The sequence below is a fragment of the Trachurus japonicus genome, chromosome 6, assembly GCF_045865225.1.
Source record: "Trachurus japonicus isolate A0001 chromosome 6, Traja_1.0".
Lineage (NCBI taxonomy): Eukaryota > Metazoa > Chordata > Actinopteri > Carangiformes > Carangidae > Trachurus > Trachurus japonicus.
In genome coordinates this window covers 9,807,727-9,826,569 of record NC_140912.1, presented here as the reverse complement: position 1 = coordinate 9,826,569, position 18,843 = coordinate 9,807,727, and the positions used below count along the sequence as shown (strand labels likewise).

General features: G+C 44.4%; 1 protein-coding gene across 2 annotated transcripts in view; it reads left to right on the top strand.

The window, feature by feature from the left end:
• LOC146985569 (zinc finger protein AEBP2-like) overlaps positions 1-18,843 on the top strand; it is a 37,033-nt gene that overhangs the window by 6,228 nt on the left and 11,962 nt on the right. For both annotated transcript variants that reach the window (XR_015035977.1, XM_085778644.1), the window contains exons 5-6: positions 7,613-7,737; positions 18,134-18,201. Coding sequence is in view for 1 of the 2 variants with exons in the window: in XM_085778644.1 (XP_085634770.1) it covers positions 7,613-7,737; positions 18,134-18,201 (193 nt within the window). In the remaining variant the exon portion in view is untranslated. The remainder of the gene's footprint in view (positions 1-7,612; positions 7,738-18,133; positions 18,202-18,843) is intronic.

Sequence of the window (18,843 nt, the reverse complement as noted above, 5' to 3'; positions counted from 1 at the left end):
AAGGCCAGAATGAGACCCAAAGCCTCCTTTTCTATCACTGAATAGTTGGCCTGATGTCGATTGAACTTTCTTGAGAAAAAACAGACTGGTCTCAACAACCCTTCGTCCCCTCCCTGGAGAAGGACGGCACCGGCCCCGACCTGGCTGGCATCAACCTGTAAGACAAACTGTCGGTCAAACTGGGGAGCAGCCAACACAGGACAGGAACACAGTAAAGACTTTACATTCTCAAAGGCCTGCTGGCACGCAGTAGACCACACGAACTTAGCTCCACCCTTCAGTAGCTCAGTCAGAGGAAAAACAACAGTAGAGAAATTTCGGCAGAAACTTCTATAGTATCCAACTAGACCCAAAAACCGCTGGAGCTCTTTCTTCGTAGTGGGCGGTGGAAACTCAGACACAGCTTGCACTTTAGCCTGAACAGGAACAACATTACCCTGACCAACCACACGCCCCAAATAAGTAACAGTGGCTCTAGCAAACTCACACTTGGCTAAATTTACTGTCAACTGGGCCTCAGCCAACCTCTCAAACAACTCTTTCACTCTCTGTAAATGTGAATGCCATGTGTCACTATACACAACCAGATCATCCAAATACACTGAACAGCCCTTTAACCCATGCACAACCCGGTTCATAAGCCGCTGAAAAGTGGCCGGAGCGTTCTTTAAACCAAAGGGCATAACAGTATATGAGTAGAGGCCTGCAGGAGTGACAAATGAAGCAATTTCTCTCGCGCGCTCTGACAAGGGCACCTGCCAATAACCCTTGAGCAGGTCGAACTTGGACACAAACTTGGCAGACCCAACCATGTCTATACAATCGTCCATGCGCGGCAATGGAAATGAATCGGACTTAGTGACAGAATTAACCTTCCTCATATCTGTGCAAAATCGCAGAGTTTTATCTGATTTAGGCACCAAAACACAAGGAGACGCCCAACTGGACGCAGACGGAATGGCAATGTCATTCTTCAGCATGTAATCAATCTCAGTGTTCAAGTGCGTCAGCTTCTCAGGACCCATGCGGTAAAACCGCTGTCTGATCGGCTGCGCTTCCCCCACATCAATATCATGTACAATCCAGGAAGTACGAGAAGGAACATCACCAAAAAGCTGCGGAAATCTACCGATCAGCTCCACCAACTCGACCCGCTGCTCTTCAGACAGATGTGACAAAAGGGACTGCAGATTACACAAAGACTCAGAATTCTTCAACCTACCACTCAACAAACTGTCATCCGGCTCAGGAACGCCGTCTGTCTCCTGCGCCACACTACAGGTGTCCACAGCGAGCGCTGCACCAACGTCACCTTTTACGCACTCACCATGCCCCGAGCGTTGGTAATATGGCTTCAGCAGGTTCACATGATACAACTGGGACGACTTCCTTCGACCTGGTGTAGCGACAAGATAGTTAACATCAGAAATTTTTTCAGACACAGTGTATGGGCCAACAAACTTAGCCTGGAATGGTGACGTGACCAGCGGAGTCAGTGCGAGGACCTGGTCCCCAGGACTATACTCATGACGCACCGTACCCCGGTCATACTGGGCTTTCATTTTCACTTGAGCCTGCCCCAGCTTTTCTTTTGCCAACAGACCCGCCCGAAACAATCTGTGCCGAAAACCATTAACAAAGTCAATCAGGTTTCGAGGCGCCTCGGCAGGAACCAATCCACCCTTCAGCGCTGCCAACGGCCCGCGCACCGAGTGCCCAAAAACCAATTCGTTCGGACTAAAGCCCGTGCTCTCCTGCACGGCTTCTCGCGCTGCCAACATCAACCAGGGGAGCCCCTCCTCCCAGTCCCGATCCAACTCTGTACAGTAAGCGCGCAACAAGGACTTGAGCGTCTGATGGAACCGCTCTAACGCGCCCTGACTTTGCGCATGATACGCAGTGGACTGGTTATGGCTCACCCCCAGCGATTTCAACACTTCCGCAAACATATGCGAGGAGAAATTGGACCCCCGATCACTTTGTATGACCTTGGGTATCCCGAACACTGAAATGAACTGTGCAAGTGCTTTAACAACCGCTTTGGTGGTGATGGTTCGAAGCGGATAAGCCGCTGGGTATCGAGTACACTGACACATGACAGTCAACAAATACTTACACCCCGACTTGGCACTAGGCAACGGCCCCACACAGTCTATTATCAGATACTCAAACGGTTCACTCACCACAGAGATGGGCTGCAACGGTGCCGGTTTTACGCACTGGTTGGGTTTCCCCGTCAGCTGGCAGACGTGACATGTTTTAATATACGCCGCCACCTCTTGTTTAAGCACAGACAGATACGTTTTACGCACCCCAAAGTGACCACTTTCATCATGTGCTGCTCTCAAAACGTGGGAACGAAAATCCTGAAACACAGGCGCTCCCACAACATCCTCATCACAAGGCAACCATTTGCGGACCAACATCCCATCCTGCACAAAATAGCCCTGGGCTACATCACCAACCTGGTGACGCGGCACAACCTGATCCCACAGTGAGGACAACGAAACATCAGATTTCTGAGCCTTAATCCACTCCTCTCTTACCACAAGTGGAGGCAAATCAGGCAGCGCAACCGGTTCCACCGAGGCCGCAGCCTCCGCTGGCACAGACGCACGTTTACTCTGAGCGCGCGTCATGGCACAAACAGGAAAAACTTCAAGCGCTGAACTGTCAGACGCCACCGGTTCGGACACCACCACAGGTGGCGGGGGACCACTGGACCAAACCCGACCACCACAAATATCATTTCCCAGAATCATTGACACGCCTGGCAAAGGCAACTCAGGCCGCACGCCCACAGAAAACACACCTTTAGCCAGATCACAATCCAACACCACATCATGGCGTGGCACGGGAACGAAGCCAAGCTCCATCCCCCGCATCACAATGAAATCTCCAGACTGCGTATCAGAGGAAAAAGGGAGCACAGACTGCACAATGAAAGAATGTCGGGCCCCTGTGTCACGCAACACTCTCACAGGAACACATTCAGTACTGCCCACCAAGGACACACGCGCCTTTATGATGAAAGGCTCAAACCCAGACTTGTCACTGACAGTCGCCTCCACCGCCTTTTCCTCTCGCACACTTGCACACAACATAGCAGGAGCTGGGGAAGGCGCAAAATTTTTTCGCCTGAGCAAAGGACACTGGTCCTTCCAATGACCTTCCCCACGACAAAAATTGCACAAGTTTGAACGTCCTGGGCGCACAGAGACAGGCGCGCCACGGGCCGGAACAGGTTTGGAAAAACGGCTGCGCGTAAACCTACTGTCATCCACAGCGCGCTCGCGCCCCTCAGCAAAACCAGACTTGTGCGTCAGCAAGAAATCATCAGCCAACTCAGCTGCTTTAAGCGCAGTAGCTGGCCCTCTTTCATTTAAGTAGGCGGCTACGCGCTGAGGAACAACATTTTTAAACTGCTCCTTGATTATCAATTCACACAGACCATCAAATGAATTCACTTTTTTCGCGGAACACCAGCGGTGAAAATGAGTGGTCAAATCGCGCACAAACTCCACATTAGTTTGTTTATCAACCTTCACCCACTGTCTAAACCTCTGGCGATATGCCTCTGGAACGAGCTCATATGCCTTGAGGACGGCTGACTTCACCATGTCATAAGTCAAACCCTCCTGCGCGCACACAGCCGAGTACGCCTCCTGCGCCTTGCCCGTGAGGACGCACTGCAGCAGGAGAACCCTATCAACATCTGACCACTGCCTGGCATCTGCCACGCGCTCAAACAACGTGAAAAAAGTATCAGGATCTCGCTCATTAAATTTAGGCACAAGGCGCAGACTCGCCGTCAAGTCTCTGCCCTCACGCTCAGCCACAGACCCAGACGCGCCAGGATCCCTCTCATTTCGGTCCACAACCCTCAGCTTCGCCCGCTCCACCTCTAACTGCAACTCCAAGAGGTTTTTCTGCCTGTCTTGACTGTCCTTCTCTCCCCGCTGCATCTCTAACTGCAACTCCAAGTGGTTTTTCTGCCATCCTGCTCTTTCCCTCTCTTGCGCAAACGTGAGCCTCTCAGCCTGCTCAACCAGCGCCGCAGCCCCCGGCTCTCTCTTTGATCCAGCTGGCCCAACCCCTGGCCCTTTCGGAAACACACCTCTTTCAAACAATGTCAACAACACAAACACCTTCAACTCATCCTTCAGGATTCCCTCTTCCAACTCAATCTCATAATGTTCCGCAATTTCAAGCAACTCCTCTTTCTTACATGATTCCAAAAACACCGCAGAGGGCGCATCATAGAAAACTGACAAATCACTCATATTCACCGTAGAGCCGGATCCACACCGCTATGCGCACTTAAGCAGACAATGCCCCCCAGAGCGTTCCCCTCACTGCCTATCCAGAATCTAACTAAACTCAACCCTGGTCTTCATGTGGTTCTGCAGCGGGCTGATTAAGCACAAAACCAGCGGGGACCACCAGCGGCGACCCCACGGAGTGCCCCCGAGATGATTGCTCGCGCAACCAACGCTAGCCGCTCCCCACAACACTACTGACAAAAAAAAACAAACAGACACAATCCCAAAGGAGACGTGTCCTTCGCCTAACGGGAACCTCCAGAAAAAATGCGCATCCAGTGTATCACCTACCCTTCACAGGCGAACCAAGACTCGGACAAGCCCCCATTTGTCAGGACTGGCTCCTTTTCCTGACAAACAACACGCGGAGAGGGGAAGGTGCCGACAATAATCTTATTTATTTATAACAACAATCAAAGGTAGACAATCAGTAGTGGAGGATATCAGTGGTGAGTGCGGGTGCATGGATGGATATGTAGGTGTTGTCTGTGCATTAAAACCAAGAGGACAGTTGCAGCGGGGGAGCTGCAGGACGCCAGGTCATGAATGGGATGAGAGAGAGGGAGACGGCGATCTCCTCCCGGCTTTTAGGAACATAGCCACGCCCCCCTACGGCACGGCACGCACACCGGAGGCCCATGAGTAATCCTGAGGGAAGGAGAGACAGAGAGCGAGAGGGGCGCCGCACACACACACGCACATACACACAACCACTTGGGGTTGTCACAGCATTCCTGGGCACTCTTGACATTGAACTGTTTCTCCTGATTGCTTTTCTGTCAAAACTCACAGAATAAAAAAAATAAAAAAATAAAAAAATAAAACTACAAGAACCTTTTGTAATAGTAGAAACAACACTCTTAACAGTTTTTTAAATTGAAGACATATCACCATCTTTTGTAATGGAGCAACAAGCTAACAGATCCAATAACGAACACAGGACAGTTTCAGTTGCTATAGATCAGGGGCAGTATATCAAGCGTCTTAGAGTGACATTTTCTTAAGTGCTAAGAATTTGTGGAATTTAGTCCTCCTCTCAAACTTAAGAATAAAAGCTATTTATCCACAGTCTCAGGTCTAAGAATCACTCCTACTTCCTCAGATATTTAAGAAACCTCATGAGGTGTCCCAAGTGGTTAGGAGTTGCCAGTAGGAGATGGCACTGAGGCAAGAGAGACGTGCGCGAACATTCTGGGATGGATGTTCTGGCTTTGTTTGATGATGAGCAGTTGATCAAATGATCGTGTCGACAGGGCGGGTATCATCCTTGTAACAGATTTAAAAAGGATGTCACCTCACCAATAACCTCAGAAGAATTTTTTTTTACAAGTCAACTCTTAGCCGTGTTCTGAGGAATCATTCTAAGGGTGTATTCACACCTGTTTACTGCGCACCCTGGTGTGCACCAAATGTTAAAATGATACATTGTTTCATTTTTCAGTTAGTGCGGTTGCGTTCACACCTGCTTTTTGTCACTCGGGACCAAACTTGGAGAACGTCACGTCTCCATGACTACTGGTTGGAATCTGGACGCGCTGATTGATAAAACTTTCATGATGGAGACTCCAGTAGGGCCGGTTGTTAGAAGCTCTGTCATTTATTTCTATATTGTTTGCATGTATAACTCTGTTTGGTACTTCCGGCTGGTTTCCGGTTGTGTTCACCCAGCTCGGTCCCGTTAGTTCCCAGTTAAACGTTAAACACGGCGGACCTCTGCTGCTGCAGCTCGGTAATCAGCTGCTCCGCGGACCCGAGGGACGGAGCCGCCGACCTGTCCGGTGTCTGAGCGGACTCAGCGGGCACGCAGCGACCGGCTGCCCCGCTGCTGCTGCTTCGTTTGTGGGGACAGAGCTGCGTAGGACCGGAGCACCGGGTGGTCTCCCCGCTGCGTTAACCCGTTGTCAGTGACTACGGGAGCCCTTTTAGCTCAAACTTGTTGAGTTCGCCTGGCAGTTGGCTCGCACCAGAGTGCGGTTGCTTTCACACCTAAACTAGTGTGCACCAGAGTTCGGCTGGAGCCGAACCGAGACCACCTCTTCAGGCCGCACTAGTTTTGGTGCGCATTAGAGTGCGATGTGCTTTCACACTGACCCAAACTGGACCAAATTTAGTGCGCACCAGATTTAGTGCGCACTAACACTGCAGGTGTGAATACACCCTTACATTTGGCCCCCTCTAAATCCAGAATTCTCTTTGCCACCTCATTCCAAGTATAAAGAAAAATGTGGGTACGACTACGATCCTTGATTCCAGCTCTGCCTTAACAAACACATCACCTCTGTTGTCACCACCTGTTCACTTCAGATTTAAATTCACAATCCTTCTGCTAACTCAGGACCCATCTTACATCACAGATCTCATCCATTAGCACTCAGATCCTAGACATCTCAGATTGTGAAGCTCATTCTTCCTACATGTCCCATGAATTCATGTCTAAGACTAAAACGTGACAAAACCGTTGCAGGTGCTGCTCCAAAACTATTAACATCTGGTATCAGATGTGCTCCCTCCATCCGCATTTTTATAACTAAGCTAAAGACACATTTTCGTCACTGGCTTTTCTTTAGCTCACTAACCTTCTACTTTGGTCATACTGAATATTTGCTTCTTTATTTTTTTTCCTTGTTTTATAATATAGCATAATTATATGCCTCTTATTTAGTACTTTACTTGATTTTATTTTTTAGATTGCCACATTGCTTAGCTCAAGCTGTATTTTTACTTTTTATAGCATTAACATTGACCTGACTTCACTAATGCACGGCATTAAGACCCAAGTCCTGACTAAAAGGTGCACATGATGCATTTGTGTGCCAGTTTAGATTTAGTGAACCCAAATGGAACAGTAAATTAAAAAAGCAAAAACAAATGCGTCTTCTCTTTCATAGACTACAAAGTTCCTTGCATAGACCAGAACTACAGCTCCTGATTAAATGTATTTTATAATAACATCGAATTTCAAGAGGTCTGAATTCCTTACCACTGAATATGTGCAGTAAAGCACTTATTCAGAGCAACTAAACCATAAGAATTTCATTACTATAACTTTCAGTGGAGAGTTTCACCTCTTATTTTACTGACTTGGGACTTTTGTTGCTGCAAAGCAATATTTCAAAACCACAATGGAATAGCATTTTTCAGTCATGAGATGATTCTGACGTAGTTATGGTTAGTTAAAGAAAGACTTGGAGAAGCCATGGAATTTTTATATGTTGGAGCCACAGTGGGAACCCTGGTGTTATGTTTGTTTGAGTTTGGTCTCATCTGATTGTGTCCTTCTTCCCATCCAGCGAGGCCCCACGACTTCTTCGATGCCCAAACCATGGACGCTATTCGCCACAGGGCCATCTGTCTCAACCTCACCACCCACATTGAGAGTGTGGGCAACGGCCACAGTGTGGTCTTTCATAGCACGGTGAGTGCTTCACTACTTTACTAGGCAGTATTTACTGTACATGGCTACCTGTTTTTTGTTTTAAACTTCCTCTGCTCTGTGCGTTACAAGGCCAAATTATATTTTGACAATGATTGTTTTTCATTCACTTATTGTAATTAATAAACACAGCATGCTCCACAATAAAGAGTAGTACTCGCTACATGTGTCAGTGAATGTAGACAAAAATGTAGCTTGTATCAGATTTACTCAAACATAGTTAGCATGTCCCATCTGGAGCTGTCTAAGATTAACACAACCTTTGTCAGCAGTCAATTATGTGTCTCACTATGACTTTACATTTGAACACTCCACATCACATGGGTTAAATATATCCTGACTTAATAAGGAATCGGTGAATAGTTTATAATCCCTCATTAGTGTCAAGACATAACATAGCCAGCAGTTGAAGCAGTATTCTTCCAACACAACAGACAAATCAAAGCATCAACATATGACAACTGAGACATTGTCATGTTAAGTATTTATTCTGTTTCAGGGCTAAATCATAACCTGTGGAGTAATGAATATAGACAGTCTGCCTGGTCTAATATACATAATTGCTGTCATATTTGTGCCCCCCTTGATTTTTGAAATTGCTTTATTTTTTTGTTATTTTCTTTTTAGACAACAGGGGGTGTGAAAGAATCACTGGAGATTTTTTTCTCTGTGCACTTGAAGTGAACCTTGTGAATCGCCTCAAGACTTGACGTTGTTTTTCCTCTGAATCAGGCTTCACAGGAAACACAATTGGATTGTTTTTATGTATCACGCTCAGTCCATTCTGAGCCCAGTGCCTGATACATGATTAATGAGCTGTTAAGTGCCTTTGCACCTTACTATTGAGGGCACTTGGGAAACATTGTTTTTCAAGTGAAAGATTCTCTGTCTCTCACTGACAATGACTTAAAAGAGTGGTAAAGTGAGATCTACTGTATAGTAATACTGTAGAGTTCAGATGTAGTGACATTTTGAATGTGAAGGGTGTGAATCATAGTTGGGGTTTTTTGTTGTAATTGCTGTTCTTACTCATCCCCACTAGGGTGCACCCTGTCTCCTGTTCAGAACCCTGAATTTGCATGATGGTGTCATTTTTGCTTATAAGCTGGAAAAAGAAAGGGTCATCGTCTACTGCCTCATTTCGCCTTCTTTCACACACTCTTGCATGAAAAACCATTGAATCCCACTTGTTTCCCAGCATAGTCTCCCATTATATTCACAGAGAGGCTCCTCCTTTAATCAGCAGCAGTGATCTTGTTTACAGTGGTTACCTTAGGGCATTTGGCCTATAGTATCTTTTCGTAGCACAGGGCGAATCAGCACTTTGGTGTTTTTTTTTATTTATTTGCCCCACTGAGTTAATATCGACATACATATTACATTCAGTGTGCTGTTTTGCGTGCTGTTGCCACCACTGGCAAACCCAGCAGAAATAATTAGTGTGCTCATTAGCGGAGGAGTATACATTTCATATACATTTTCTCCTCTAAGAGAAAAGCAAAAACATATCCTGGGGTTCTTCATGTGTAATTAAAACCACATGGAGAGATAATCTACATTTAAAGACAAATACATCACAGACAGGCTGGTTGTTTTGTACAAATTATAGTTATCATGATATTGATAAGTCGTTTTGGATACAGTAACAGTGATAGGATGTGAATTTATGGCTAACTTACCCCAACAATTTTAAAGCCAGGAAACTGTAATGTCATCACACAATTCAAGAAATGTTAGTTGGGTCATTTACAGAAGTTCCGTGACCGTGGAGAGCGAAGGTTCATTTCTCACTGGATTTGTTATCTATGAAGGTTAAATAGAAAATTTAGCTAGGGTGCCCCGCCCAAAAATGTGGGGAAATTTTTTGAGAGCCCTAAATCCAAAATGGCTACCGTCCGCCAAGCTGGAAATGATCTTTTCAATGGTTTGGCCCACAGAGCTGCATAATACATGGTTTCTATGACTATTTGGGTCAAGAAGTTCATAAATTATGTAGATTTATTGATTTGATCTATTTTTGACCTTCAAATTCAAGATGACCACCAATTTTTGGCCCTTTAAATGGCAATTTTTCTAAATCGTCATAGAGCCTCAATATTAGGCTCAAATGAAAGCTCTGCTCATACTGAGTCCAGTTTAGGACAGTAAAATTACAAGTAGGCCACACAGAAGTCATCTCAAAGGTCAAAAAAGATCAAGGTTTGTGGTAAGAAACAAACTTTGCTGATGTCCTTTTCCATTAGTTACCTGAACTGTGTTGGTCAGTGGTCCCATCAATTCATTATGAACCAGGAAATCATTTTACACTTCTCAATAGCATAAAATATCTCTAAAGTTGTCTTCTGCAGTGATTCAACAAAGCTTACCTTACTCTTTAATAATACCTCACTCAACCAATGCTAGTGAGTCGGGCGGCTTGTCGGGTCCGAGCTTCAGCACTCATGTGTTGGGCCACATCGGGTTTCAATCAATACGGGGATAAACTTTGCACACAAGCCCTCCAAGCAAAATTTTAATTTGGGGCCCACTATTACTGCCAATAATACTGATTATTGATTATTTACACACCTACTACAAACTTATTTAATTTTTCTAATCAGTCATTACGAATCATCATCCTAGCCTGCCTTCTTTTTACACATCTAGCCTATGTTTTTTTAAAAATCAGAAATGGTACCAAACTCAGCTGAATGTGCAGCCTGGGGTTGATTTACACTTAAGTGTGATGCTATGAACTAGGCCTACAAAAAGTAACAAAATAAACCAATATACAATGCATTTGCTGTAAACACGTCATCTGCTTTTTAATCTTTGGTTTAAAATAAACTGCACAAGTGCATAAATTTGCAACAACAACTTGAAGTGCAACAACAACAACTAAGGGTAATTGTAATCATGCAGGATTTCTGTAGGGATCGACAGAAGTTACGCACTACAGATTTAAAAAAGTGAATTGTTTTTTGGGGTCCCAGTGGGCATGGGGCCCTAAGCAGGTGTTAAGTTTGCTTACGCTTTGGGCTGGCTCTGTCTGCAAGCATAACTAAACAATCACAAGTGGCTTAAGGGTCAACAGGTAGATCACAGAAAAAAAAAAAAAAAACGGTGACCGTGTGGCAGCCGCTGGCTGTCCTGGACTACCGGCAGTTCTGTGATTCTCCAGAATACACAGATGGCCTGTCCGCCCCTGCCCCTGACCAATATTCATGCATTCATTCATTCATTCATTTTCTATACTGCTTATCCTGCACTAAGGTTGCAGGTGAGCTGGAGCCTTCAGGCATGGTACACCCTGGACAGGTCGCCAGTCTATCACAGGGTTAACAACCGTTCACACTCACACCTATCAGAGTTAGAGTCACCAATTAACCTCACCTGCACGTCTTTGGTCTGTGGGAGGAAGCCAGAGTACCCAGAGAGAACCCACATGCACAGGGGGAACATGCAAGCTCCACCCAGAGGGGCCCCACGGGCCTGATCAATATCACCAATATCACCGCAATAAAAGAAATCCTCCTCCTCCTCACTCAGTCACTCCCACCCATTTACAGTATTATCTGTTGTGAGGGATAATCCCAGCTATGGATTAGCTTTAGTTGTGAAAAAATGTGACCATGTTTTACATTGCAAACAAACATAAAACCCCAGTCTATAACTCCTTGCCGTAGCTACATAGGTGGTTTGCAGGTGACGTCACGTGGAACGTCACAACTGCAGATGGGGGGACAGGAAGTGTTTTGCCGACAGGATAACGGTTGGAAAATGCCCAAGTTTTGCGCTGTTACGGCTGTACAAACCAGTCAAACCTGGAAAAACAAAATGATAACAACATTGAGGGAGAAAGAAGTTATTATCTCCATTATGTGACTGAAACATGGCATGTAATTCCCACCAGCCGTGTGGTGTTCACAGCTCGGGGCCGTTCACCGCCTGACGGTGGAGGAAGAGGTGTCATAAGACGACCAAGGCAGATGCGACTTTTCAATGATGCGACACAAGTCAGCAAGACTGAGACGCCCCGTCTGCCTCGGCCATCTTACCGACCCACCGTCCGTCCGATCCTCCGCCCGATCCTCCGCCCTTCCTGATCGGCTCCGAGCTGCAAACACCCCACAGATGAAAGCGGGGCGGTTGGTTTTTGCTCCAGTCCAGTCTCTCCACTCTGCTGGCCTTTTTTCCCCACTTTTCCTCAGTGTGTATGGATCACATCCGATATCTTTTTCTATTTTTAGACAATACCTGCTACTTGCAGGCTTACCCAACACTTTTAAGTACTCGCTTTCCATTCATTTCCAATCACCGTTCTCCACTTCCTGCCCCCCATCTGAACTTCACGCGTCATTGGAATCATGTGACTGCACACCACCTATTGGTGCACATAAAATATTACCTGGTTGTGGATTATCATTGAGCTGTCATGATTACATGCAAAGCAATTAGCTAGCGGTGATGTTACACAAGCATGACATATTATGGATTTGCACCGTCAACAAAATCGATCCACAATGACATTATGAATGGCAAAAAGGCTTTTTACATGTTCACCCACTCTTTAAGTTTCCACACGCTAATGTCATTGGAAAATTCCTAGCTGAGACACTTTGAGGAATTGGGGCTGACTGATTTGGGAATCACTGCAGAAGACAACTTTAGAGATATTTTATGCTATTGAGAAGTGTAAAATGATTTCCTGGTTCATAATGAATTGATGGGACCACTGACCAACACAGTTCAGGTAACTAATGGAAAAGGACATCAGCAAAGTTTGTTTCTTACCACAAACCTTGATCTTTTTGACCTTTGAGATGACTTCTGTGTGGCCTACTTGTAATTCTACTGTCCTTAACTGAACTCAGTATGAGCAGAGCTTTCATTTGAGCCTAATATTGAGGCTCTATGATGATTTAGAAAAATTGCCATTTAAAGGGCCAAAAATTGGTGGTCATCTTGAATTTGAAAGTCAAAAATAGGTCAAATCAATAAATCTACATCATTTATGAACTTCTTGACCCAAATAGTCATAGAAACCATGTATTATGCAGCTCTGTGGGCCAAACCATTGAAAAGATCATTTCCAGCTTGGCGGACAGTAGCCATTTTGGATTTAGGGCTCTCAAAAAATTTCTCCACATTTTTGGGCGGGGCACCCTAGCTAAATTTTCTATTTAACCTTCATAGATAACAAATCCAGTGAGAAATGAACCTTCGCTCTCTACGGTCACGGAACTTCTGTAAATGACCCAACTAGTAGTAGTTGAAACCAATACCTATGAAATTCCAGGATTATCAACGCTAGATTTGATACCACAGCAAGAAACCAAACCAATAGTGGCTGCAGCACACACTATGTTCATTTGTATCTTAGCCCACTCACACACATTAACATGTAGCATGCACCTCTATACAGCCAGTGTGAAACAGACAGAGCTGTTGTATGAAAATGTATTTAAAAGTGTCGCTTCAGCAGATGCCCACAGCTGCAATTTACAAACAATAACAGTTATATTTCAGGACAATAATTTAACAACATACAGTATTGTTATGTGGACAACAACTGAAACTCACCCTCTTGGATAAATTTGAGATATTTCCTCCTTTTATTTGAAACACACTGTTTGTGTATGGGCTTTTGGTTGTTTATAACTTGTCCCTGCTGATCTGCATCAAATGCAAAATATCTCATACAACAGTCTTTTTTGTTTTCCCCACAAATTTCGGCTGACCTGTTTTTACTTAACTTTTTTTCTGGAATACATCCCTGCACTTGCAGCTTCCATTATGTGTGTTGTTAAATTTTTCTGCTTGCCGTCTTCTTCTCCTCAAGTTTGTTGTCAGACAGGGAAGCTTGTCGGGCAGCTGCTGAAGAATCACACCACCGAGGCGTGTTATGAATCTTTCTCTTTCCTATGGCAATAATTTGAGCTCTTTTGAGAATGAGTGCTAAATGCAGTTTTAGGCAAGCCCGTGCTTCTGTTCTGTTCTTCTGTACTTTTTCTCAGTTCCTTTCAATTGTTTTCTGCTCCTGCAATCCTCAACTGTTCTACAGCAGCCAAGAATTTTAAAAGAAAAGCTCAGAAAAAAAAGTGAAGATAAAGCTTGGGAAGAGGTTAAGAGAGGTAACAGCATATTTGGACATGGACTGAGGAGGAGGAAGATCCAGCCAGGGGAAGGAGAGTAACAAATGGAGAGAAACAGAGAATTTGAGAGAAAATACAAGGAAAGGGGGTTAAATAAAGGTCAGGGTCATGAAATCGGAAGGAGATCTGGCCAGTTGGGCATACATTCTCCTTCTCTCCAGCCCCTAGAGGATTGTGGTGGAGAAAGACTGCTGCGTTGTGTCAGACCCTCGGCCCCAGCGGGCCCTCCCAGGCCCAGGGAGATGGAGCAGAGCTGTGGGGGTTCTGTGGAGTTTGGCCAGTGGGCCTGCTGACACGCCAGAGCAACTCAGTCATGTTTATGATGGGATATTTTTGTTATTGCGCCAATCTGCGTCATCCACTGCTTGACCCCTTGACATCAGACAGGCACCCAGTTTTAGCAGGCCTGCCCTCCCCCGGCTTTGGTCCTGCCGTTTTCACTGCCTTGTTTCGGAGCCGCACTAATATCCACTGTGTACTCCCTATTTCCTCCTGCTCCCCCCCCCTCCTCTCTCTCCCCTCCCCTGCCTCTCTTGGGTCTATAGAGGATAAAGATCTGTCCCTTTAAAACATCAACTGCTATCATCAAACCACTCAACTCACAAATCATTTCATGCTGCTTAAACACAAACCCGCTTTTTTCATTTCCAGCCTTTACAGACATGGCCATGGTCACTTCAAGTGTAGCCTGGGTTTGCGATTATTAACCTAGCGCTGTGAGGCGCCTGAGGGCACAGGTTAACAGCTATGTATTTTTAATTAAAAGGGCAGTAAAGCAGCTGCTGATGTACAGAGTCTCCGCCGCAGGGCTTCAGACACTTAAAGGCCCAGTGGCGTCAGTACTGGACTGAGGATAATTCTGCAGCCAGGCTGTGTTGTTGTCTCGTCGGCTGCCTCATGTGGATTTGCAGTGCAGCAGAAGTAGCTAGTCAAGCCCTGGTGGAAAGCTAGCAGATGAATAAGACAAACTCAGAGACAGTATTAATGTGTGAAGTGAAATTGATTCTCTGAGTCAGTGAACTGTGGGGATTATAAATAATATTGTCTCTAATAATAATTAAATGTTCTCTTCTTATTCCAAGGCTGTAATAGGTATTATGTTCATGAGAGAGCTTTGAATAATGTGCAATTTAAAATGAGGTCCTTAATTTTACAGAAATGATTTGAAGTATAGCTTGAATACTTCTTTTCTTCTGTTCCTTTTTTCTACTTTCACTTTACTCCCACACTTTTTTCCATTTATTTCTCCAACTGTCTCTTGTTTCATCTCTCCCCTCTGTGTGTATCGCACTCATTGACTAAAGTCGCAGTGATTGGCTGAGTAGCATCATGCGACAGGTGCCGTAAAGGCTTGAAAAGCTGCGGTGGTAATGTATTGTTTGATAGTGAGTCACTGTAGTGTCCCGTCTGCCCTGAAGCCATAGTGCAGCTCATTGGACATCGACGTTTTACAGACTTTATGTTCACAAATCTGCAAATACTGTAAACCTCCACCTTATGCTCACATTTTCTCTCGCAGTAGTTGAATCATAGGGCACATGGAGTAAGACAGGTCACACAGTCTAAATAATGACGTCTTCCCTTTTTCCCTACATGTTCACATATGTATTTCAGAGAACACAGGTGCACAGCAGGACACCCTTATACAACCGACTGAATCGCTCCATCTCATCCTTTTGTTAAGGGGATCGTTCACCCAAAATTCAAATTTCACTCATTATCTACTCACCCTCATGTTGACTAAGGGCTGGGAGAAGTTTCAGAGTCCTCCGTGCCTTCTCTGAGTTACGGGGGGGGGGGTCCGTGCAGCAGTATTTGTCCATATAATGGTTGTGAATGGTGCTCACTATTCTTCGTCCAAAAAGACACACCAAAAAACATCCAAATACCTCCATACTGCTCGTCTGTAATGTCCCTCTTGTATTGAAGCCCCCAACATGAGAAACTGAAAAAAAATTAAATAAGTCTATGTTTTAAACTTGTTTGTAGCGGAAGCTCCCAGTGTCTCAGTTCAGTTCTCATGTCGGGGCTTCAATACAAGAGGGACATTACAGACGAGCACCATTCACAACCATTATATGGACAAATACTGCTGTGCGGACCCCCCCGTAACTCCGAGAAGGCACGGAGGACTCAGAAAATTCTCCCAGCCCTTAGTCGACATGAGGGTGAGTAGATAATGAGTGACATTTGAATTTTGGGTGAACTATCCCTTTAAGTCACTGACAGGGAAAAGGATGCAGAACTCTCTGCAGAAGTCAGATTGTAGCACTCATATTTGTTATAATATGTCATAGAAAAAGGTTTAGATTTCATATCAAAACTGTTTGTGTTCAAGCATTTCAAGTCATTTTTCTCAGGTTCATCACTCATGCTGTTACTGCTGCTTTGCACTCCCTACTTGTCCTCTTGTCCACTCTAAGGAGTTTTATGTTGGAGCACTTTATTACAGACAAGAGGCAACAACTTGGTTGATTTGCCAACTTGGATGCTGTTTACATAGCTTCTCTTAGACAAATGTGATGGCACCAAGCCACCAAAAACAACATTTTATATCTGCTAACCTACTATAAATATTACTTCCAAAAAAGTTAATCAGTCAGTAACTAAATATGTTTGTCACCCATTTATTTTCCTACAGACGTCTTCCAACATCCTGTATACCTGGAAGCTTATCAAAATATAAATATGGATTTGCACATGTCTCTTCTAAAGCCTCTCCTGCATACAGGGGGGAGTGAGCTATTTCTTAACACATTAGCTAAGAGAAAGTATGAAAAGAGAAAAATGACATGCAGATATTTGCTTTGTGCTGGACAGACAACAACGCAGGTCAATGATTAGAAATATGGACTATTGTCATAATGGTGACTTAAATTAAACTGACTGAGGTTCTGTAAAACAAAGAGATTCATCCATGTTTTGGCTTTAATGTTGGAGGGTGGGAAAAGGAGAAGTAGTAGTGGAGAAGAGTGATTCTAGGTCTCTGTCTGTGTCTGTGTCTCTTGTCTCAGTGGAACCTCCTCCCTCCTGTCCTCAAACCAGTTTCCATCAATGCCGCAGCCAATCCCCAGAGTCATAAAAATAATTTGAGAAATTCATGTGCGTAAGAGAAGTTCTTCACATGTGAACTCATTCACGGCCCTAAAAATAGACATTCCTCACAAAAAAGAGCCAATTGACGCAAGAGGTTATATCTGGGGCTATTTTTGACACTCCTGGTTATTTTTCTAGCTTTTCTTCTCCCTACTGACAATATTTGTGTGGATTCCAGACCAGTTTTACTATAAACCAACACAGCGTGATAGATGAAATGTTATACATGAAGAGGGCCAACTATTCAGGAAATCTTGTATTGACTCGAGTGTATTTTCACAAGAAGGACTGCCTTGAAGCTTGTGGCTGTGTTGACAGATTAATTCTTGAGTAATTAAACCAGGTAACAAACACAGATAAAATGAACACATCATGTCATGTTATGAGGCAAACATTAGAAAGTGGGTGCTAGTTTCAGTCAGACACACTCTGGTGTAAAGTGTTGAAGTGTGCTGACATAATTCAAAACAAGAGCAGTGACTTGTTTATGGTGATAACTGCTCTGTCTGTGGCTCATTTCTATCTTCTTGGCTCTCGACAATGCCAGCTGTGATAAACAGTTCTCAGTTAAGTCCAAACACTCCGATTATATTCAACTTTTGTCTGAATTTGGACTCCATGGTATGTTGTAGGTGGATGTGGAAGAGATCCCGTTGAAAATAGAAATCTCTCTGAGCTCTTGCATGCATTATTAAGATTGCTCACATTGCTTATTAGTGTAATGATCAGCCACTGTATCACTGTGTGAGATGTTTGAAGCATGTAGCCTCATTATTTGTTAGAGATGGGGCAGGATGGGGGCTTGTCTTTGAAGCTTGTTCTCCACAGACAACGAGACTGCTGCAGTATGAGCGAGCAAGACACATTTATGCAATGTGATGCTTGAAATTGCAAACTATCTTGACATTTGAGATAAACCCTGATGCGTCGATAAAGGCATATGCCTTCTGTAAATAGCTGGTGATTACTTTTGATTGGTGAAGCCAGTTACAGTTACTTGGTTTTGCATACACCAAATGATGGCAGCGCAGCAGACAAATTGACTGAGTGAAATGACGACAAGATGACACAAATATTATTTTCTTGCTCTCAGTACTTTTTTGTGTCTTTTTGTAACAGTTTGGTTTTGCCTGATTGTCTCTGTGCAGGTGCTTGCCAGGAGGAAAGAGGGGTCCGGCAAGGTCAAGGTTCTCCTACACTGGACACCTGAGGACATGTGAGTAACACCTCTCCTACACTATAGACATCATCTGCTTAAAGGGATAGTTCTCACAAAATAGAAATTTCACTCATTATCTACTCTATTTCTACCCTCATGGTGACTAAGGGCTGGGAGAAGTTTCAGAGTTATCCGTGGCTTCTCTGAGTTACAGGGGGTCTCGGCATAGCAGTGCATGTCCATATAACGGTTGCAAATGGATACCAACTGTCTTCGTAACAAAAAGACACACCAAAAAACATCCAAATACCTCCATGCCGCTCGTATGTAATGTCCGTCATGAGGGTGAGTAGATAATGAGTGAAATTTAAATTTTGGGTGAACTATCCCTTTAAATTCATGAATTAAGTCATGAATAATAAGTTAACTTAACAGAAAGTTGTATCATTGTTGAATCTGTTGCTTAGAGCCTGTCTTGGTTCATTTGGTTTAACAAATAGATGTAGACAGGCACTAAACCAAAATACTTCATAGAGGAAGGTTATCACTCATCGTCTATTACACTCTCAGTGAGACATTGATCCTAACAGCAGCATGCTGTTCTCATTCATCAGTCTCACTGCTCTCTTCCTGAGCACCTCCCCTCTGACTCACTCATTCTAAAGACTACATACCTTCTCGAAGCTTGACAACTAATCA